The sequence below is a fragment of the Centruroides vittatus genome, unplaced genomic scaffold (assembly GCF_030686945.1).
Source record: "Centruroides vittatus isolate TY-2023 unplaced genomic scaffold, ASM3068694v2 contig_824, whole genome shotgun sequence".
Lineage (NCBI taxonomy): Eukaryota > Metazoa > Arthropoda > Arachnida > Scorpiones > Buthidae > Centruroides > Centruroides vittatus.
The window spans coordinates 206981-231347 of NW_027122537.1; the positions used below are offsets into that span (position 1 = coordinate 206981).

The 24367-nt window shown below is 29.7% G+C and overlaps 2 protein-coding genes across 4 annotated transcripts in view; one reads left to right on the top strand and one right to left on the bottom strand.

Moving 5' to 3' along the window:
- Positions 1–3153: 3153 nt before the first annotated feature.
- On the top strand, positions 3154–23476 carry LOC136982391 (tetratricopeptide repeat protein 9C-like). Of its 2 annotated transcripts, XM_067278883.1 has the most exons (5): positions 3154–3309; positions 12971–13058; positions 16385–16607; positions 22056–22241; positions 22822–23476. In XM_067278883.1, the coding sequence occupies exons 2-5, from the start codon at positions 12975–12977 to the stop codon at positions 22947–22949; spliced, it is 621 nt and encodes a 206-aa protein (XP_067134984.1). In that variant the 5' UTR covers positions 3154–3309; positions 12971–12974; the 3' UTR covers positions 22950–23476. The 2 variants fall into 2 exon arrangements, with proteins under 2 accessions (XP_067134984.1, XP_067134986.1); XM_067278885.1 differs by lacking the exon at positions 22056–22241.
- The window catches only part of LOC136982385 (protein MEMO1), a 41141-nt gene continuing 40032 nt past the window's right edge, over positions 23259–24367 (bottom strand). For both annotated transcript variants that reach the window (XM_067278877.1, XM_067278876.1), the window contains 2 exons: positions 24076–24180; positions 23259–23995 (listed from right to left, as the gene is read on the bottom strand). In XM_067278877.1, the coding sequence (XP_067134978.1) occupies positions 23858–23995; positions 24076–24180 (243 nt within the window). In that variant the 3' untranslated portion in view covers positions 23259–23857. The remainder of the gene's footprint in view (positions 23996–24075; positions 24181–24367) is intronic.

A 24367-nucleotide genomic window follows, 5' to 3' on the forward strand; every position in this document is an offset into this window, starting at 1 on the left:
ATTCAGTTCTTTTTAGTCGGATTGCCGCTTCATGTAAGTCTTTTAGTCGCTGTTCAAGCTGTCTTCCTGTTTCGCCGACATAGATTTTACCTTCTGCACATGTACACATCAATCTGTAGACGACTCCCGCTACTTCCAAAGGATTCCTCGAATGCCCAACAACTCCTTTATTCACCACATAAATGCTTTTACTCAATCTATTTCTCTGTTCACCTACTAAGTTGGCAGAACAATTTTTAAAGTTATTTTTGTATTTTTCAAAAGTTTTTTTAATATATGAAATTTTAATGTATAAATTATTATTTTTTTCCCTTATTGACAGCTTGAACAGCGACTAAAAGAACATGAAGCGGCAATCCGACTAAAAAGAACTGAATCTCCGTGGCATCAACATTGTAAAAATAAAAATTGTATCATAAATAGAAATAATATTAAGATATTGTATAAAATAGAAAACATTGTAACGAGACGCATCGTTGAACATTATTGCATCAAAGGTTATGCAAATGTTATCAATTTAAATACTGGCGTATTTATAGATGCATGCTGGGACAGCTTGGTAGAATATAAATGTACTGGTGATGTAAAAGTGTAGTGTCCACTGAAGAGGCAAGTGATTGTGAAATGCATTTGGATAATAAAGTAAGAAATAGTTGCTAATTTTTAAGGTGTCCATCTCTGTTTTTAATTCATTTCGAAGTCGGATAAAAAAGAGTCGTTTTTATACTCGTTTATTTTTAAGAAATTTACAATTTTTTAGAGATTATTTGATCAGTATTATTCCAACATTAAACAGACACAGTTTAATTTTGTCGTTTGTTACGATACAATTTGTACCCGGAAACCAAGCTGACAACTTGAGCTAAAGTTCTCAAACACTAACAAAATTATTGAAAAATACAAAAATTTTTGTCTTCACAAATTTGTCGTTTCACAATTACCAATGACACCCCCCCCAAAAAAACTATCTTCATCTACAGAGAGAATTTTTTTATTTTAGGTGAATTAACTGTTGTTTAATGAACAAAGGAATAATTTATCCTAAACACTAGGTCATGCGTAAAAGGATGAGAAAAAAGAGATGATGATGAAATGTTGCAGGTCAAAACCAGAGTTTATGCTATGATTTGGAATGTCCAGAGCCTAGTGACTGAACCAAATAGCGTAATTTTTTGTTAATTTATTCTTAACTGAAGTTAGTTGACTAGGCGGGGGGCCGAGTGGTTAAATGGCAGCCTACTGCACTGGGAAACCGGGATCGAGTCTGAACGGGTCGGAAATACTCCAAAAATTTTTCGAGGGCCAGTCCAGATATGTCGGGTCCCATCCCTTTGTGGTAGTTCGGAAGGAAATACTTTCAAGTCCGCGAGTAACGGTTTCAATTAACGACAGGGAGAGAAAAATTACACAATAAATACTCCTTTTATTTCTTCCGAAAGCGATTCTTTTAATACACGGATCCCAACTCGATATAGTTACTTCTATAACTATACAGGGGTGAAGGCAGGTCACTTCCTGTTACTTCACATATATACAACGCGCGCGTAACACAAACGAACATGAAAAAAAAAAGGGGGAGTTAATAACTAATTTACAACTAACCTTATAACTATCTTAGAACTAACAAGGAAAAGGAATGGATAGACAGAAAAGTAGAGAAAAGGCAGATAGGAAGTACCCGGGTACTTATCTGCCTTTTCTACTACCTACTTACTACCGGGTACTTCCTACTGCCTTTTCGTACTTTCGTAAAGTCGTGTAGTTAACATCCTTGATAATTTTTACGCTCACCTAAATCGTAGTAGTCTCGATCTACTCCAGTAGCTCTATGCCTAGATTCTTCGGCTCTCTCGATGCCTTAGAGATCTTCGTAGCCTCCTTTCCTCTGGTCTCGGTAGGTTCTCTTTCAATTCGTAGTCCCCTTTCTTTCTCAGTCTGGAGCACTACTTACTACGTCTGTATCCTCCGATGTCTAGCCAGAAAAGTATCTCTTCTTTTTCCTACGCTGCCTTGGGCCTATACTTTGTCCATATCCCCAATTTGAGGAAGTCTTAATCTCCTCCTTTGTTTGACACTTGGTTCTTGGAAAGGGCAACCCCCTCGCTCGAGCGAGGGGGTTGCCCTTTCCAAGAACCAAGGGTTACACGCTCGAGCGGTAACGGTTCACATATGAGTTGCTTTGAGACAATGAGAAGGACGTATGAAAGTAGGAATGAGAAAAGAAAATAGAAACGAAATACAGAACTTATGAACTATATATATATATATAACTAAAGTATGGCTGACTGCCACACCTGACCATCCGGCCATCCCATCGTGGATCTGGCCAAACCCATAATGGGCTTGATATATGCCCACAAATGGAGAGAGATAAAGAAAAAACTCACGCAGACTAAATCAGCATCATAGATACAGTAACTAGCACCTAGCTGTCGCTGTTTTTATTACATGGCCACTTTTTTTTTTTTAACTCTTTCCGCCCTGTGGGCACTAAGAGGGCCTCTTTTAGTAGGCCCACTATGGGTTCGGCCAGGCCCACAATGGGGCGACCGGGTGGTGAGGGACGGGGCCCGACATATCCGAACGGACCACCCCCGAAAAATTCCTGGGGATTATTTGACCCGTTCGGATTCGATCCCGGGACCCCCAGAGCGGTAGGCTGCCACCTTGACCGCTCGGCCATCCGGCCGTCTACATGGCCACCTAGATACGTTCAATGTCAATCTGAAAATTAGAGAAAGTTGCACTACCTTTGCTAATTAATAAAATATCCACTAAGATTATTTAAGACCAGTTGTAGAATTCACAAGTACAGTATATGTTCACATAGAAACGATTCTGTGTCATAGTGAACAACTGTATATAATTATTTTCGTCAGAAAATAATTAGACGGCCGGATGGCCGAGCGGTCAAGGTTAGCAGCCTACCGCCCTGGGGGACCCGGGATCGAATCCGGACGGGTCGAAAAATCCCCAGGAATTTTTCGGGGGGTGGTCCGTCCGGATATGTCGGTCCCCGTCCCTCACCACCCGGCCGCCCCATTGTGGGCCTGGCCGAACCCATAATGGGCTTGCTAACAGAGGCCCTCTGTGCCCACAGGGCGGAAAGAGTCTAAAAAAAAAAAAAACGAAAATAATTATATACAATTTGAACTGTCCCTCTACTGGAATTACCTTGGTTCGAAAATAATTCCACTAGAGGGACAGTTCATACCTAGCTTTGTTCGAAATAGCAGCATGTACTGTACAGCAGTATAAATAGAATAATATGTACTCGCTTTATATTATTTTGACAATATAAAACTTGAGGTAAATTTACCAATATTTGATATGCATAAATTTCAAGGAATGCAATGTAAAAATTTGCTTTTAAACTTAAAACTCAATTTGTTTGTTAGTCGTATATTCATAATTTCTCGTAAATTTATTTTATATTTAATTCAATTTAAATTGTAATCAATGAATAAAATGCCATTGGAATAAATTTGTAAAGTGATTTGCATAAAGATTATTATTCACTGATACGTAAAGTCCAAAAACCATATTTAATAAAATAATTTAAAGATATACATACATGTTGCTGAGCAAAGATGTTTGAAATCCTCATAATTTTTGATAAGTTATATAAAAAAAGACACTTTCAAAACACAGATTTTAATAATTTGAAGCTTCTTGTTCTTTAATCATGTTTTTAAATCATATAGTTTGATAAAGTGCATTCCTTTGTGATATGTCCTAGTATAGAAGGACAAATCAATTTCTTCAGATATTCATTTTGCAGTATGCATTTAGGGTCTAGACTAAACGTCGGCTACAGAATATACTATTAGGTAAAGCTGGTTATGAGCAAAGTCAAAAGGAAAATACAAATTTTTAAAAAATTGTTTAAAATAATGTAGAATTGTAATTGATACTGTAATTGTAAAATTGATAATGTAAAATAGTCTGCGGTTGAAGAGGAGTCTAGAAATCTGAAATGTATACTGCAAAATGACTATCTGAAGAATTTGATCTGTCCATCTACATCAGGGCTTCTTAAACTATGGGTCGCTTAGCAAAATCTTGGGGTCACGAGATTTTAATGCAAAATATTGAAAATAATTTGTGAGTTTGAAAATGGCATGCTTTGTGTCGTAGGTTTCATGAGTTGCACTTTGTGTCACTTCTGGTGCAGTGAGAGAACGATTCAGCAACACTGTGGTGTGAACTAGTGTAGTGTTGTTGCTTTTCAGTGTATTCAGTTGTCTCTGTTCCATTGTAACACAAGAGTGAACTGTGGTAGTACACCATTATTGTTTTTGCAAATTTGTATATATCTTCAATATATATGTATATTTTCATTGTATTTCATATGTATATTGCAAAATATTTATATATCTTTATTTTATTTTTTGGGGGGTCTGCAAAAAAATCACAATCATAAATGGGGTTGTGAATTAAAAAAGTTTAAGAAGCCCTGATCTACATAAATTATGTTCTTATGTGATGTCCTTAAATTATCAAGCTATATGATTTAAAAACGCAAAAAAAAAATTTTATTTACATGTGGTATTCTTTGTCTTTATTTTTCAAAAAATAGAAGAAATTCATAATTTAATATTCAGAAAAATTAAAAATAAACCCAAATCATAATCCCAAACTAAACTTCTCGAAACTAGAATAAATAAGAGAAATAGGACATATAAAACAAATCATTATGCAAATTACTCCAATGATGCAATTTATGATTGTTTATTGTGTGATAAGTGTTCATTTATGTAGTGGTAAACAACAAGAATAATTAGCAAGAGAAGAAAATGATGAAAATAGGGAAAAAATACCCCTGTAAATTTACGTTCATGTTAGAAGAATCATGATTGTCTTGATATTATTTGTGCAGTTGTTTCTCAATTATTATGCTTTTAATTATATATGTGCAGTTTCCAAATGAGAAAAGCTGTGGGTGGTTGCAACAGGTTATGCAATTACCTGACATGTTTGTCCCATAGACTTGTACATTTGCCACTCCACCATGCCTGAACCATTGCACCTTTCTCAAATCTCTCTCTTGCCCTTAGTTGATGCTGCTAAAGTTTTAATTTTATATCTGAATCATATTTTAGCCCCAGCCATTTACTCAAACTACTGAAACAGAAAACTGAAACCCTTTTTCAATTAATATATAGATGTATTGTTTTAGTATTCATTTTGTATTATTTTATATCATTAGAATTTAGACTGTATATTCTTAGAGATAGTATTATTATAAATTCCTAACTTTAATTAATAATCCAAAGTAGTTACCAGTTTTATTTGAGTAATAACAGCACAAATAGTAACCACATTTCCTCAAAGCTTGAAATAATAATTGCCATTGCAGTACCATAGGAAGGGGAAAAGTGGTTCAGTTAAAAGGAGAGTATGATTGTCATGTTCAGGGAGAACAATCTCTAAAGATATTGCTTTCCACCTTTCCCTTTTCTCTATGGCAGGGGTGGCAAACCTTTCTGAGCCTGCATGCCATATAGTAAGTACACTTAGGTTTAAAGATGTTTGTGTGCGCCAAAGTTTTAGACTTCGAATAACGATATTTAAAGAAATTCAAAAAGACAGATGATCGATCGAAATCGTATGATACATTATGTGCCAGATGATTTCTCTATACATGCCATAGGTTTGCCATCCCTTCTCTATGGAAAAGTCGGTTGGTTTGGTTTGACAGTGTTACATGCTAGTGAATGATTTGAAATTATAATTCTATTCATAATGTTGGCAGAAAAAATTAGTCTGACCTGTTCCTACAGCCTTGTGTTGAATAGTAGATGTGGCTATTATTTGAGGATTTCTGAAAACTTAATGAAATAGTGTAAAATTAACAAGTACTGTAAACTATAGTAGTTATGTATAGTACAGTATTTATTTAACAAAAACTATAATAGTTAAACATATTTAAAATGAAATATATAAAATGTGCAATATATAGTAGGTGTACTGTACCTTTTAGTTAGTTTCTTAATACTGGTATATAGTGGTAATATTCATTATAAAACAAGCTTGGTCAAGCCAATCTGATAGCATGTGCCACAAAAGTGAATCAAATATTAATTTTGTTTAAAAATAAATTTTATAAATTCTTGGAATCAAGTAGTAGTGCATCTGCATGGACATGTGCAATAAATGGATTGAATGGAACATAACACTAAGGTAACAAAAGTGAAATCATTGCACATGCGCAATAAATGGATTGAATGGAGATGTGCATGCAAATCTGACAGATTCACATCTGAACGACTCACAAAAGTCCTAACATAAGCACTTCTCCACTCTAGTGGAGCATGCTAAAAAGATAAATTATACTAGAAATGGCAACTGTTGTTTTAAAAAAAATCAAGATTTTTGTAAATATTTAGATACTTTATTAATAACAGACCTCAAATAAGTATGTGCGAAGGAAATAAAAACATCCCTCATACAGTAACTGCAGAAAAAATATGTAGTTTAAAGCACGGTTACCATGGTCTGACACACCGTCTAATTGAGCGACTATGTAGTTTAAAATCGTAGCCATGGCTATTATTCAAAACCAGTATTCTCACTATGCTATTTAGCCCTATTGCAACTTTGGAATTCAGTACTAAATTTTAACAATATTTTAATCACCAAAACTAGAATTTGTAATTTAAGCTGTACTAATTATGAAAGTGATACATGTATAAAAAAATTATAAACAGAGTGTGTCTGAAGTCTGTATACAGATTCTGCTAATGGCTTCAAATGAGAAAGAGTTAAGAAAAAGTAAATTTTTTATTTTTTTTTGCTTTCAGAATTATTCATAATGACAGCAGAAAGTATGGCTTGTTTACCATATTGAATAGTACACTTTCTTCTAAAAGCTATTGTTGAACTTAATTCTGTGAGCCAAAAAATGCAATGTAGTTGCTGTCAGTTTTGCATTCACTAACAGGAACTAAGATCATAAATAAAATAAAATTAGTTCTACATTCATAAAATTATTACATAAAACACATCAAAATATTATTTACTTTGTAGTTTTAACATTTACAAATGTTTAGTTATTGAAGCATAAAACTGCATTCAGACTTTAGGATCACCTTATATTTTAACATTACAGGAAGTGACATGTTTTGATATATCACAATGATGTTTCTGTAATTTGAATAGAATAATGATTTGCAAGAATAAAGTTAGGGGTAAACAAACATGCTCAACTTGACTACAATTAAATAATTTCAAAATTTACTCCAAAAATGCATTATATATACACATAAGCACCTATTACACACCAATTATTGTCATTTCAAAAAGTATGTAAATGAGTATTATATAATTCCTAACTTTTTTTTTAATTGTATTTTATATTATGTTTTGCACGTACATTTCGTAAACTGTCCCGCAAACAAGATAAATTGAACTTACCCAAACCTGTTACCAGAGATGCACACGAGCTTCCCCCCCCGGGACTTTCTAAGTTTTCCTAAGTTCAATATTCTTTTACAATCGAATGAAGTCCTTTTCCACATGGCCGTTGCCACAGAGACTCGTTTTGCAACAATGTTTAATTTCTTCGTGCAGTTTTCTCTTTATCCATAAATCTATGAACATAGCCAGGCTTGCAAAATAGTATGCAATTTAAAGGACTTCCTTTTCTGCTAAAAGGGTTCATTATTTCGGGAAAAAACCCCATGACTATCCAGAAAACAGTTTCTGTTGAAGGAAACACTGTGTGAACAACTGTTAAATCCCCAAACTAAAGGATTTGCTTTTGCTTACACAAATGCTCTTTTCGAGGAAACAACTGATGGCATTTTACAACTGATAAAACTCACTCAGCTTAAGTGCTGGTATGTGTAGAAAAATTAGCACAGAACTATCCCATCCTGTCACCCCATTTCCCCTAAAATAAGCACAGTTGGTACCAATCAAGTGAAATCTTTCGTTGGGCCCAACTACACATTACAAAACAATAATTGTTTTATTTTCAATCGTTTTAATTACAAAAACAAACCATCATCATTGTTGCTGGATATATCCATATTTCGCGTGTCAGTTGCATCTACCACACTGCTTGAGCAGCAACACATTCTGTGTCAAGTGGAAGAGAAATGTGACGTCACAGTTCCAATTCTCACTTATTACTGCGATATTTATCGAAATTCTGTTTATTACGTAGTAGTTGAGCATTCTTTACAAAATAGCTAAGATACACAATACATTACATGTATAGGCTTCGTGTTTACAAATGATTTGAATCTTATTTCAACACCATTATATTAGGGGGGGTTATCCACATCGTAGCCCCTGCAGCTATGGTACTATCTCTCACAAAACAATGCAAAAAATTTTCTAGATTTGTATCATTTAAACACAAGTCTGTATAGTTTTGAATTTTATAATTTGTTGCTATTTATCAATTTGTCCTAATCAATGTTTATAAATAAAGAAATAAATTTTACCAGCTGGAGTTTAATCAATTGAAGTTTTTTGACTGACTGATGAATGATACCTAAATATCGTTTTTTGTAACAAGTGTTGCACCTACAAGTCAGATAAATTGGTTTCATACAACAGAAAGCTTATAAGTTGTCTGTGACATTGCCAGTTTTGATTTTTAAACTTGTTTTTAATTGGATATTTTTCTTTCTTTTTAAGGGAAGTTTTAATTTTGACGGCCAAATAGTCTACAATGAAAGATTGGTGGTCAAAGTTTGTATTTTTGAACATGACTAACTTGTAAGTGAATAAATGGTGATTTTTCCTACAGACTTTGTCTTACAACTTAAGTTTTTAAAAAATAAATTGAAGTTTAAAAATTATCATGTGTTAGCATTATTTGTAATTCTTTTGCAACGGAATTGATTAATTAATTGAGTAATTCTAACTCGTCAGTAACAAACATATTTGAGAACAATTGGAACTGGATTGAAGCTCAAATTACTTGAAACTTGTTTAATTTCCAACTACAGTTACAGTATAAATCATATTACCTTTAGTTGCTACAGACTTTTGCCAATGTTCATAAAGCTATCAACCTTTTTTTCATTTAATAATTATATATACAGTAGAATGTAAACTGAATTTTTTAATAATTTAGATATTAGCAAATATTTAACTTAATAGCAGTATTATTTTTCAAGAATTTTAGTATCACTAAAAAGTTTAAGTTAAATCTATGTTTATCATCTATCAGTTTTTTGGTAAACCTAGTATAACTTTTTTATTAGGCAGTTGCAAGAAATTCTTATATCTAATTTAATAACAAAATAAGTTAAAAATTACACAAATATTATAAAAGTGATACATAAAAATCTGGACGGGTTGTGCATACTACTAGAACACGTTTTTTGAAAATTGTTTAGTTCAATGTGCAAAGACATTCTTGTGGAGTATGACATTTGTTCTAATGCTGTGTATGTAAAGTGAAGCCTAGTAAGCAGGTGATCTTCAATGTGTGGGATAACTGATGGAGCAACATCCAGAATTCTCCAAATCAAATATTGCACAACAATTTCTTGTGGAAGGTATTTCAAACAGTACAATCTAAGACATCAAAGCAAGATATGAGAAAGAGATTCTAATGAGTAAAAAGTAAGAACATGAATGACAAAAAGAAAGATAGCATTGCTGAAAAAAAGGCATTCTATAACAGAGATGGCATTAGAGAGAGAACTGCTGCTTCAACTGTAGTCAATCTATACAAATGACTGACTATAGTAATTTGTAAATTTTGGAGTTAGTTACCAATCTGATTGATAAATCTGATGTTATGAATATTGATATGAAAAACACAGTTACAGTTATGAATACTGATTGATATGAATGAAGAAATAAATGTCCCACCAGATCCAGATTACATAGGAAGAAAAAATTCCATAACTTCTAAAAGGAAGGAATAATGATGAAGACTACTATTTCTTGTTGAAAATATGTTATAAAGCATCTCTTCTCAATGAAAATTATTAATATCATCTCAAACAACCTTACCTGATTCAACAGAGTAGAAAGCCATGAAGTCACTTTGAATGAATATTTTAAGTTTATCTCAATATTTCATTGTTTTCCTGAAGTTGTAATAATCTAGGTAAGACCATCCAAAGATTACTATAGATTTTATGAAAAAATACAAGTGGGTGGCAAAATAAAAGTATAAGCTGAACATTTTTTTAAATAAATTTTTTCATTCAGTTACTTTAATTAAAATTTTCAGCTTTGATCCAAATAAAGAATAATATAATTTAAAATTTGGAATATAACTGTTCAACACATTAAACAAGTAACACTTACATTCTTTGTTAGTCTAATTTTAAGTGTGACAGAAAATTTAAATTGATAAGAGTGAATTTAAACTGTTTATTTGTCAGATATTACAAATTATAACAACACACCTACTGTACATTTGTTCCGTTACACACATTTTGAATTTTTTCACTCTAATACAGTAGAATGAAGTTATATTTACCTATTTGCAAAAATTTTCAAAATGTAATAAACCATATTCTTGCAGAATATGGATATCATTAATTTTAGATAAAGACAGGGCTGTGGAGTCAGTAAAAAAAACTCAACTCCAATTCCTGATAATTTTAGTAGGCTGACTCCGACTCCTGACTCCGGCAAAATTAAAAACAAAGTTATTTTACGGGGGACAGAGGTGCTCATAGGGTTTTACTCTATATTCTGAAAGGAGCCTCGGGCATTTACCCAACTACTTTTATGGTTAGTATTTTTAATATTTAACTTACATTAATATTTATTTGTATAAAAAAATTAATTTTTTACAAATATTTAATAAGAGGAAAAAGGGGAGCGGTAAAATTCTATGTCTACATATCTTTATTTTACAGCATTCGCCACTTCAATTCCACCCTTCCACCTTCATGACCATTAGTCCAACTACAGATCCCCTTGTACTAGCTAGTACTTCAGCTCCTTGTTCAGAAAAGAAAAATATATATCTGATCAATTAGTCTGGCTCATTCAAAAAAAATAGAGTACTTATTTAGAGTGGGGATAATAAAGGAATGAATTAAAAATATTCAAATTCAATTGGGTCAAAATAATTTAACTACTAAACAGAAATACTATAAAGAAAACTATTGATACATATTTAATAAATTAAATTGTTGCATTTTGTATTTAAAATAAATGAATTATAACAAAATACAAAAACATTTTAAAAAATTAAACAATATAAAATAAATTGTCTTTCATTTAAATAAAAAAAACTGACTGACATTTTAAATTTCATTTAGAGTCGACACATTTTTCCCAACTCCAACTCCTCTGGCCAGAAATTCCTCCCGACTCCACAGTCCTGGATAAAGACAACTTCCTAAAATTGAATGAATAATACATTCTCCACAAACTGTCCCATCAACACAAATTTTCAAACTGAAGATTAATTTGCATATTACTGTGCTATATTAAACACTGCATGATATGTTTAATTTCTTAAAAATTAGAAATTCTGACTGTATGAACAAAAAATTATTTTTAAATATGATTGAAACAAATTAAACTAAATTTCACACAAATAAAAGATTTAAGTAAGTTATTTTATTCAGTAATCCATTCAAACTATCCACATTGTTTCATATGCAAAGTGACAGAGCACAACAATGACATGAAAATGGAAAGCAACAAGTTATTAAACTTTCACAGTAATGTTTGGTGGTGCCATCTGTTATGATATTTTAATTTAAAAAATTTTTAACTATAAAATAAAAAAAAGCTTAATTTTGAGGGTTATAAAAAAATTTAAATACTAACAACAAGTAAAAGTCCGACCTTACTGGAGATACGCGAGACCCCCCTTTATCTCCCCACCCCCTCAACCTTTAACTATCAAAATTTAATAGTGTCAATCCCCCTAATAAACAAACCTCCTTGCAAAATGTCAGAAATTTTTGACAAAAAGCAAAAGGAATTATTAAGCTTCAAACAGAGTGAACAAAATCATGCCCCCCCACACACACACAGAGAAAAAACCCCTGAATTTTTTGCATTTCTTGATGTTTCAAGGTATAAAGTCCAAAAATGTAAAAATCTGGGGGGTCATTTTTAGACTGATTGCCATACTTTCCCTCTGTTATACATAACAGCCAAGAAAGTAAAATTGACAGAAGCAACTATTCCTATGTATATAGTCATCAACTAACAAAAGTGCATGTAGTTTTCAAACTTGTTTGAAGTTTTTGTAAGATAATCCAACCATCATCAGCTATTATATTAATAACCAATCAAGAGATAAAAATGATGATAAATTCTTATACTAATAAGATATTTCTTAGTCTTAGAAAAATAATGCACAAAAAGCAACTCTTCTTTTCTTCATTAATCAAAATTTTTATTTGTAAAGTATCATCTAATATGGTATTTATGTTTCATTTCATAAGAATCCAAACAACTTAATTTTTAGGTTTCATTTGAAGGAGTAATTTTGTTAGTCAATTATTCTATTTTGTTTTATGTTCAGACAAAATATAAACATGAGTAAAAATATAATTTTTAACAACATAAATGAATTTTATTTTTAAATGTTAATTATTATTACAAATGTAGAAACTAACATATACACTCAAACCTGTTTTTGTGCGGTATATGAATTTCAATCAGATTGGTATACCGCACAAAAAACAAATTGCACAAATAAAAAATCGCACAAAAACAGGTTTGAGTGTAAACAATTTCCATAAATAATAAATTATCAATGAAATTTGCAATTTTATATTCTTTATCATTTATGGTTCTTATGAAACAAAATTAAACCACTGTTTTGTAAGTAGGCTATAAAGTTTTATTTATGAAGTAAGTTTTTCTTGAGAGCATTTTTTCAGTAATTTTTTTTTTATAATCTTTGAATTTTTAGATTTTTTTTTTCTTAATTCTCATATTTTGGAAAACCTTTATTAAAATTATATAATTTTTTATACATAGAACGAGTTTTAAGTATCATTCTAATATATATTTTTAGGAAGATGAATATAGAAATAACAAAGAATCCTATAAAACAACAGATAAGTGTAGAAGAAAAATTACAGACTGCAAAAAAATTTAAAGAGGTAACTAAAGTTGTAATTTAAAATTTAAACTTTTATGATAAAAATATGATTTAATGAAAACCATTTAATAAAATTTATTTTTTTATAATACAAATCAATTGATTATCTTTAACTTTTTATAAAAATAGATTTATTGAAAAGTTATTAATTACAATGCTTTTTCTGGTGATACAGAGATTAATAATGGACATATTAAGCAGTAATAATAATGGTGAAGTTAAGGTATCATCATAAGGAACAGATATATTAAAACTTGACATTGATACTGACAAAGTTCAATGAAAATTCTGTATTAATAATGTCATGCAAATATATACTAAGATACACAGATAAATGCCATCAAAATACTCTAAATATCCTCTTTTCTTTCTTAGAGTATTCAAAATTCATTTTTGGTATACTATATACAATTATCAGTTTTCCTAAATAAAATAAATTATTAATACTTTTCTCTCTTAATGCAAACTGTAATTTAATATGTGAAAATTTTTAAATAGAAAATTTGAAACAAGAACAATTATTATATAACTTTAGAAATGCTATTCAATTTTGGTGGTTTTGGGAAGATTCTTTTTGAGTATAGCAATGTGTGTATATTGGTATGATAAAGTATGAAAAACCTTTTTTCAATAATGTTATTTTTAGATTCTATTGATAAATCTTACCTGTTGAATAAGGGATCCATGATTCAAGTGAAATGAAATTATAAAATTTATGAATTTAACTTTGAGATTTGGTAATAATAATTTTTCTCCAGTAAATTTTGTTAAACTAAAATCTTATATTAAAACACTCCTCTGTCTAAATAACTGCTAATGATCTAGATTAACAAAATTTCACAAGTATTTCATTCCTTTCATAAATATGAAGTTAATTCATTCATTGTAAACACAGAAACAAATTATTATAATTATCAATCATCATCAATTGTATTAAGAATAATCTAAAATTGTTATTACTGCAATAAAAAAAAAGTTTATTTATAAATAAAATTCAATATGATTGATTATAAATACACAGGTTGTCTAAAAAGGAAACTGACCTTTTGCTCTAGGAAGAAAAAAACTACAATAAATATGATTACATATTTGAAATAAGCTTCCTCTGCAGCAATACAATGTTCAGAACAAGTAATGAGCATTTCAAAATGACTTTCAGCTTCTGTTTTGGCATCTGGTTCAGTACTGCGGTCACAGCAGCCTCAGTCTTGGGAATGTCCTTGTAATAAGTCCCTTTCATTAGAATTTTTAGTTTTGGGAACAGAAAATAGTCACAGGGAGCCAGATTAGGAGAATAGAATGAATGGTCAAGGGTTACAATACCTTTTTGAGCCAAAAACTGATGAACAACAGTGCTCTTGTGCAGTAGCATCCAGTTTCCTTGAGTGCGATATTCTGACTGTGTACACAAAATTTGGTTTCAGAGACGTTCCGAAATACCCAAATAATATTCCCCGGTGACATTTGGGACAAATCCTTGTGCACAATACCCTTGGGTCATAAAAACAAACGAGCATGGTCTTGACCTGTGATTTTTGGAAGCAAAGCTTTTTCAGTGTGGGTTCTTCTGATCATTTCCAGACAGAACTTTGACATTTTACCAATGGATTGAATTGGTAGCATCACTTCTCATCACCTGTGACAACGTTTTTGAGAAAATTTGGGTTGCAGTGAGCTGTTTTGATGATGTCATGAGCACGATCAATGTACTCCTGTTTTGTTCCTTGGTGAGTGAGTGCAGAAAAAACTTTACATTTGTTTAAATGATCATGTAATATTATGTTTCGACACCCACACCTCCTCTGCCAACATTCTACAGGTCACATTTGGATCCTTACCAAATATTTGACACACATTTTTAATGTGTGTCAAATACTGACTGTATGAGATGTCCTCAGATGACCACTGTTTGGTTTGTTTTCAATTGATTCCCGGCTGTCTTTGAATCAACTAAACTAGTCATAAACTGTGTTCAGGATAGGCAATCATTACCATATACTTGTTTTAATAAATGTTTCAGTAAAAGTTTTCTTTAGTTTTATGCAGAACTTAATGTTGGCATGTTGTTCCATTTCAGTTTTCTGGACAGGGTCATGAAATAACTCTTACATTTCATGCCATACAAAGGATTGTTGTGAACTGATTCAAATGCTAATGTGCACAATTGATAATATAACATTCAAAATTTTGAATTTTGACTGTTGGTACTAGTTGTGCCATCTAGTTATATTTCTAGAGCAAAAATTTGGTTTCTTTTTAGACTCCTGAAGATGGTTGATATACTTGAATATAGATCCAAAAACATTCGGACTTATATATATATGCTTTGATCAAAATGCTTTTCCTGGAACAAAATATAACAGGCTTTCATAAATAGCAATCAAAATCTTTTAGGTTTTGTTATTTAACAAGCTCCTTTTTATTGAGAAATGGAAAATTATCAACTAAGTGTCATACTATAAATATTAATAAATTTAATTGATAATATTTAGCAATTAAGTTATTAGTTAGCTGACGTATACAACAGCATAGGACAGTGGTATTCAAATTATGTTCTGCAAAGATGTTTATAAGAAATTTTATTTATATTATTTTCACTAAAAATAATGTAAAATAGAAAAACCGTTCATGTCTCTTTCACACACTATTTCTTTAAACTTTATTTAAACTTCATTTGTTGGATTCTGTAAAAAACAATTCTCTAAAGTGAGTGTTCTGTGGATGTTAGAAATTGAAGACCACTAGCATAAGATAATAACAAATGCATGTAGATATCTCATTATTTATTTACACACATCAAACTGAAGATGCCTTATAGAAATGATCATCATATATTTTCAAACATTTGTTCTTAACATTATGCTTGGTTTCCTAATGTTTAGTTTAGTGTCTGTTGATCATTTCAATAAGTAATAATTATTTCAAGTCTGTAGCAAAATATACTTACATATTTAAGTTAAATAAAGAAGATCCATAGACATAATAAAAACGTATAAACAAACAATAAGAATGCAGATATAGGATGTTTTAACACAAATTGAATAAACAATTTAAGTAAAATCCTTGAAAGTATTTTTCAATAAGTTAATCTTTTCCTCCATTCTAAAATGAAAACTTTTTTATTCAAAAATTTGCAATTTGTATTATTTTATTATATATGTTATTTTAATGATAATTATTTGTTTATATATAAATCTTATATAAATTTCTTAAGTTATCTGTTAGTAATAAAATTCTGTTAACTACTGTAAAACTTACCAAATATTCATAAATATCTTGATGATTTTTTAAATTTTAATCATGTTCCTATAAAAATATTTTTTTCAGGAAGGAAATAATTTATATAAAAGTAAAAATTATAAGATGGCGATGGGAAAATATCACAGAGCTCTACTTTACATTAAAGGCATTGAAGAACATCATCAAAAGGATAATTTACCCAGCATGTTTTATCAAGGCAACTTAACACAAAATAATACAAAATCTTTATCAAAAAATATACAAGAAGAAGTTAAGATATTAAAAGCAGATTGTTATAATAATCTTGCAGGTATATATATATATATATTTTTTAAAACTTTTTTTTAAATCTTTATATTAATATTGTTATTATTTACAAGTTAGGAATTCAAGCTTATCATAAAATGATTTACAAATCTTAATTAAATATATATAATTTAATAAAATAATTTCATGATTTGACTAATATTAACAGATATTTTTGTATTGATTATTCTAATGCACATAAAAATTGGAACTGGATGTAAGTTAGGTTTCATTACTTTAGCATCTCTCCATAAGTATCAGTATTAGTTTTTCAGTAATAAATGATAAAATTTCAGTAAACTACATATTTTTATTTTTATGTTGTCATCTGTTGTTGTTTTGCATTTAATACATATATGTATTAAATATATATATTTACACAATATACATATAACAGTCCATTAATTACATACACAGTTTTTGAGCCCACTTTTGGCAAATTCCCTTTAATTACATTTACAATAGTTCATGAACCAGATGTTGAAAAACTGGCAAATATTTTATAACTGATAATTTATTCATGTGGCTAGTAAGTTGGCGTAAAGAACAAATTGAAATGCCACTAAAAAAAGTCCACATAACAATGCCTCAACTTTCTCTTATTAGACTGTTCACAATGGATGGTCTCTATTGGAATCATAAAAAGCTTATATTATGTATTTGTTCAACAATGTTTTAATCCAATCAGCAACATCATAGAATTTGTAGATAAAAAAATTTTAAGCCCTTTTATTACAATACTCATTTCAATCTATTTGCATTAATTTTTTATTATTAAAAAAAACAATGCAAATGTAAGCAAGTATCTTGCATTTCTTTATTCTCTACTATACTTCATTTTATTTATGAATTTGTAATAAAAATTCTTTTTGAATTATATGCATATTTTATCATTAAAAATTATAATTATTCCAGAACCAATTTTGTTTAAAACATATAAGTTAATTTTATTACACTTCATGAAACTTGATACCATTTGCACTTTAAAAAAATAAGGAATTGGTTTTTTTAAATTAAGCAGGATGAAGTAATTAAAGTTAATTTCTTTTGCATAGCTAAATATTACTGCAAATATGATTTTTAAAAAACAAATACTAATAAAAGCACTGCATAAATATTTTTGAAACATGGGAAAGATTCTTTAAAGTAACTCTATTTTTAAATTTATAATCAAAAACTTCAGTTGCTATTGATGAGTTATTTAATAATCTATATATATAATAATAATCAGTGCAGAGCCCAAACGGTTAGGAGTTGAAAGTTGAAATTTGGTACACAGTTAGGGTACATCACGAGAACGCACACTAAGAAAGGATTTTCGAAATTCCTCCCCATGGGGAAGAGGGACAGGATTAAGGCTTAACACTTCCATCAACAACGGAAGTGTTAAGTAACAATGGAATTGTTAAGAGAAAGGGACATGCAAGACGCAGATGCAGTTTTTTTTGTTTTTGTGGGTAATCAAACATATTTTTAGATCCATCTAAAAATTCTCTAATTAGCCTGGAAACAGGCAGACCCAATTCTTGCATTCTGTGAAAATGGGTAAGGTTGACTATAATGTAATAATCTTAATCTTCGCTGTCGTTACTTTTGCCTAAGCAACGCCGGGCCTACCTGCTAGTAATTTTATAATTAAGGTAACAGTTTAAGAAAAATTTTTAAGAAATTTCAATTCATATTGGGTTGTTCAGAAAGTAATTTCATTTTTTTTCCACAGAGGGGGGAAAAAAACAATTTTCTTATAATATATAAATATTTTATTGAATTATATATTAACCATTTTGGTCCAATACTTTTTGCCATCTTTCTGGTAGTAGCATGATTACATGCTCAAAAAACTGAAACAAGTAATAATCCAAGGGTGCCTGATCTGGCAAATATGGTGGGTGTGGTAGCATGTCCCATCCAAGCTGTAATAGCTGACGAGTTAGCAAACTTGTGAGAAGTCTGACATTATCATGGTGAAACACACAATCTTTTCTGTTGACCAATTCTGGCCTTTTCTGTTTGATGGTGTCACTCAATTTGTCCAGTTGACAGCAGTACACTTTTGAATCAATTGTGGAATTGTCTGGTAGAAGCTCAAAAACAATTCCCTTAAAATCCCATCAAATATAGCATCACTTTTTTGATGAATACAGTGGGTAATCGGTTAACGAACATAATCCGTTCCAAGACTGTTCGTTATCTGAACTGTTCGTTAAATGATTATCGATTGACCATAGGTTTTATGGGAATTTGATTAATTCATTCTGGAGACTCCAAAAAATAAAACATATATACTTTCTTACTATGTTTATTTATATGTAATAATAAAAATACATATATACACAGTCTTGCATTTTTATTAGTCATGTTTTTCCGTTTGTGGGGGTTAAAGAATCTGTCTAATGTTGATTGCTTTTCTCTCTTCTTTGGGATTTTTCGGAAGTAATTAATAACATTGTAATTGTAGAGATCCCCAAGCTTATTAACCTCAACCTGGTTTGGATGCCATTCTAAGACGGTTGTTCTGACATCCTCCCACTTTGTCAAAAGAGCAGATATCGGATAATCCTCTTTTTCAGAAGAAAACATATTTCGCAGAGTTTCTTGATGTTCTTCATTCGGGTTTGTGGCGTTCCTCTGTCGTAAGATCCATTGCAGGTTCCATTATGAGCTTTTCAATGTTCTTTATTTCTCAGATGTGATTTTTGTACTCCCTTGCTATTATACTCTCACCTTTCGAAAAGAAAAACCTATGCAAAACTTAACGAGTACCCTCCCGACAGTCTTGCAAATACTACAAAAAAATTGTTTCTGTCAGAAAAATAAAAGGCTGGAATCATTGCATATTCCTAATATTTCACAAGGTACTTGGGTCCAGGTGTAAGAAGAGGAATTGGGATTTGAAATATTAAATATTTTCTTATCACTACAGTGAATGTGAAAGTTGGGAAATCAAGCCCCACACAAATATTTCCCTTTCATCTTATTGTGTGCACATTTCTATATTTGTGACAACCAATGATAAAAATTAAATTGTTTATGCTTTATCAATTGACCATGAATCTAGTGAGCCCCAAGTGATCACACTGTCACGAGCTATTGCAACAGTTTGTTCAGATCAGATAAATACAGAACTAATTGTAATAATACTGTAAAATGTAAACAAAAATATAATCTGGTAAAACTAATTTTTTCTAAACAAAATTTAAAAAAAAAACTTGCTAAACTCTTGCAAGCAAAATTAAAGATTACATCTTGGACCTACAGAAGTAAATAGAGCTCTGTCCAACACTAACTAGATGATTTATAGGTTTGTTTCCATTCATAATGTTTGCTCATTAGGGAATATTCAGCTTAGTGAACTTTGAATTACAGATTTTTTCTAATGGCAATTTACAGTTTCTTTAAACAACAATTTTGTTTTCTGCTTAGTTATCAGAAATTTCTTCATTTAATGTTAACTTATGTATTTGCCCCCCCTCTCTCATATTAGTTTATTATTATTAGAAGAATGTGGATAACAGTGACTGGATTATGTTATAGTCACAAATTTGTATCTTGTTCTAACAAGTAGAAAAGTGCATGCAAGGATGAAGGGTTTTAATAAACAAAATGCACCCATAAATTGGGGTGACACATTACTTTCATTCTTTGTGGAAACTTTAAAATACATAATAAAATTTAACTGAAGTTTTTGAACAACATTCTAAATTTAGAAAAATAACTTGCAGGGGCATAATCTATTTTAAAATGATATATGGTATTGTAATACTTCAATTTATAGAAAATATTTCCACAGATAAAATGACCTTCAGATAAGACAAGTATAAATTTTCGTCAAAGTTTTATAGTTTTAGCATATATCTGTCCTATAAGATGACCCCGGATTTTGAGGGCCTTTTTTTTATGATTCAACTATCATCTTATCTGCAGAAATATACAGTAATTATTATTATTTCTAAAAACATTTCAACAATTATTAATATTAGTTTTTAAGAAAACTGAACTTAGTGTTAAAGTGGAAATATTGCAATTGAATTCTTTTTGATTCAAAGAATTTCAAGAAAGCAATGAAACAAAAAAATTTGTTTACTGCATCTAGACAAGATGTTTATTAATATAATTCAATGCTGAAATATTTTATATAAATTTCACAACTAAATGCAAATTTAAAAAGCATTTTTTTTTTAGACTATTTAGAAATATTCAAATTAACCATCTTAAAACTGATTCGAATTTTCAATTCATCTAAAATAATCAACATAATGTTTGACAATTAAGTTAATAAATAGGGAAATCTTAATAAAAGGGAATAAAATTAGATTTTTCTTACATGGCATTTAACACTAAATCGGTCTGTGTGAATTCATATATTGGTGTCAAGTTAGTCCTTTATAAACTGGCCTTACAAATAATGAACAAAGAATCATGCTTGAACTCAAATTACTGATTAATAAAGACTTAAAAATTGGTTTAAAACTGATCTTATGTAAATAGACATTGCTTATCACATCACCATCTGACTAAAAAAAAAATCACCACCATCAATATACTTTTAATAAATTGTTTATATCACAGTAAGCAAGCCATTATATTGCAGTTACTTATAAGTTTAAATTAAAATTTATTTTTAACTTTTCCATTTTATCAATGAACTATAAATGACATCTGTAGAGATTGTTTTAAAAATATGGTGTTCAGCAATTACTTTCTGACAAGGCAATAATCAACCATTATTAACTACTGTATGTCAGCTAAGATTATATACCCATATAGCAGGTACAAAATATCTTCTAAAATTGCTTGCACACAAAAAAGTAAAATTTTGTCAGGTTTCAATAGAAAGAAGTTTCTCTATCTGATAATATAAAATTTCTTGAGAATTTCAAGTTTTTTCATTGGGATTTCAATTGCCACCATGATCTTACATTATCTAAAGACATTTTCAAAATATTTTTTGAATGTTTAATAATAATTTTTTGGATTTTCTTTATACTAATTCTTAATGAATACACAGTGTCAATCGAAAGAATCAACTTGAGAGTAACATCAAGCACGATGTTGCTTCAGTTAAACCAATCAGGACATTCCCTAATGATGTCAGCACTTTTTGCTTAATATGTCAAGCAATATGTGAATTTTATTTTCTCTCATTAGATGGCAGAACGACTTTTCCATTGTGTTAATTTTTTTATAGCATGTATTAACTGTAAATAATCATGAATTTAACAACTACTATAGCAAACTTCCTCCTATTCCAATACCAGAACATGAAGCTTCCATAACACTGTTTATAATGGTAGTGACATGTTTAACAAATGAGGAAGAAACCAGAAGTGACTTGCCACAACTAAGTGAGCAATGGTTGATGTTCATTGGTTAATACACAAGTTGATTCTTTCCATGGACAAAAAAGTTTTAACTAAAATACAGTCTATTTAAAAAATAATATTTTGTTTAGCAAGTTTACTTCATCAAAGAAATGTTAAATATGAAAAAGTTATCCAGTATTGCAATGAAGTTATCACAATAAAACCAAACAATGTTAAAGCACTCTACAGGAAAGGAGTTTCTTACTACAACCTGAGAGATTATGACCAGTGCCTGGAAACTCTACAGAATGCAAAACAGTACTTAAATACAAAAGGTTACAACATTTTTTTAATAATAGATGAATTCTTAACTTTAAAATTAAAATGTAATAATGATTATCTTTTTATCAAGACAAATGGAATGAAAGAGCTTGATATTTAAAATAACAATACATTATCTTAATTTTGAAAGATCGTTTAAAATAATAACACATGATTTTTATATAAAATTTTAAGATATAAATTAACCAAAACAGATGATAACGTAGCTTATAGCTACTAAAAATTTTTATTAAGTTCAAAATATTATTATAAAACAAAAATTATTAGTTTTGTGTTTAATAAAATAATACTTTTTACAGAATGAAAGATCACCATAAAACATTTTTAAACAAAACAAATTTTATCATCAAAACTTGAATTGAAAACATCTTTTCACCACAACCTACTCTTTCATTCATATTTTATTACTAAATAAATAATGTTTTATTTGATATTTCAAATTAAAAAAAACATTTCTTTCAAAATGCACTTCTAATATTCTCGGATATTAGATGTTCATTTAATCTAAATCACAAATCTTGTTTGAGTAATTGATTTTAGTTGTGCAAATTTTCAAGTTGTTTTCTTTTTCAGATAGTAATATTGAACAATACATAAAATTATCTGAAGAACATCTTCAACGGTATAAACAGAAAGAAAGAGAATGTTATAAGGGCATGTTTGATAAATTAGCAGAAGTGGATTTGTCATCATCAGGATGATATGTATACAAAACTAATCAAATCTTGAGAATGTCATAGGAAATGCTGTGATATATAAAAAATTTATTAAAGTTGAAAGAAATTTTTTTTCATGTATAAAAAAAAATATTTCATAAAAAATATAATTCATAGTATTGTTTATTATATTTTTGGCATCAAACTGTATTAAACTAATGATGCTTGCTCTGACAAACTATGAATGTTTGTAAAATACAATCAATTATGTAAGTTTTCTTAATAAAATATTAATTAAAAAATGTTTAAAATGCTTGTTTAACCAATTCATAGATAGAATATAGAAATACTAACTACACAACAAATTAAATTTGTTTTATTTTCTTCTGCTGTTAGGGAAGCATAACTTTGGATTTTAAATTCAAAATGCATAAATTTAACTATTTTCAACTGCATCAAAGGGTTACATATCTAATTGAAATATATCAAAGGAGAATTTTAATAAAGGCCACAGATTCCTATATGAAAAAGTTTGCAATTTTTTTTTCCATTTATGCAGTCTTTTCTATATTTCCCCCTAATAAAAAAGAAAAATTTTCTTCTACTGCTATAAGGCAGCAAAAATAATACATTAGAAATACTGGATGGCTGGAGATGAGAAGGCAAGACACCTCCTTATTCTATTTTCAAAAGTGCATATTGCTCAGAACAGGCATTCATATATAACATGACATTTCTGGATTAAAACAGCATTATCCAGTGTATACAAATTTATTTCTGCCATCATTTTAAACCAGTTTTAATGGTTAATAATTAATTACCATTAAAACTTCACAAGTATTAATTGAATATTTTGAAAATGTTCCATCTCATTTCATATTAAGACAGTAGAATTCAACCTCTAAAATGCACAGTCGGTATTGATTACAAACAGACTTTATACTTCAATATCATCAGTCAAGCCTCAGAGATGCAGCAGCATAGCTTACAGATGAATCACTCATAGATAGGCACTGGCTGGACTGAGCATAATTCAGGAACTTTAATGACATCTTGTGTCCATTTCCCGTTTTTTGTATTGTATAAACAGCCTGTTCAACAAAATAATTTCAATGTGCTGAAATTACATTGAATATATACATAAAATTTAATATAATTCTGTCACACTTACATTTAATAAAACTCCAATTGGATGGCGACCACATATAGTATTGCCATATTTCTTAAGATATGATACAAAACCAGTAGGAGACAATTCTTCTATTATATTCATACCCTTCATAAAAAAATTTATTTAGTATTAGTACTCAATTCATTAGAAATTATTACAAGATTTTATAATTATATTCTTATTCCAGAATTCTTATTTCTTATATATTAGGAAGTACTACATAAATGTTTATCAGAAATTTCAGATGTAAAAATAATTTTCTAAGAAATTTTGGGTTATAAAACAAAAAAGT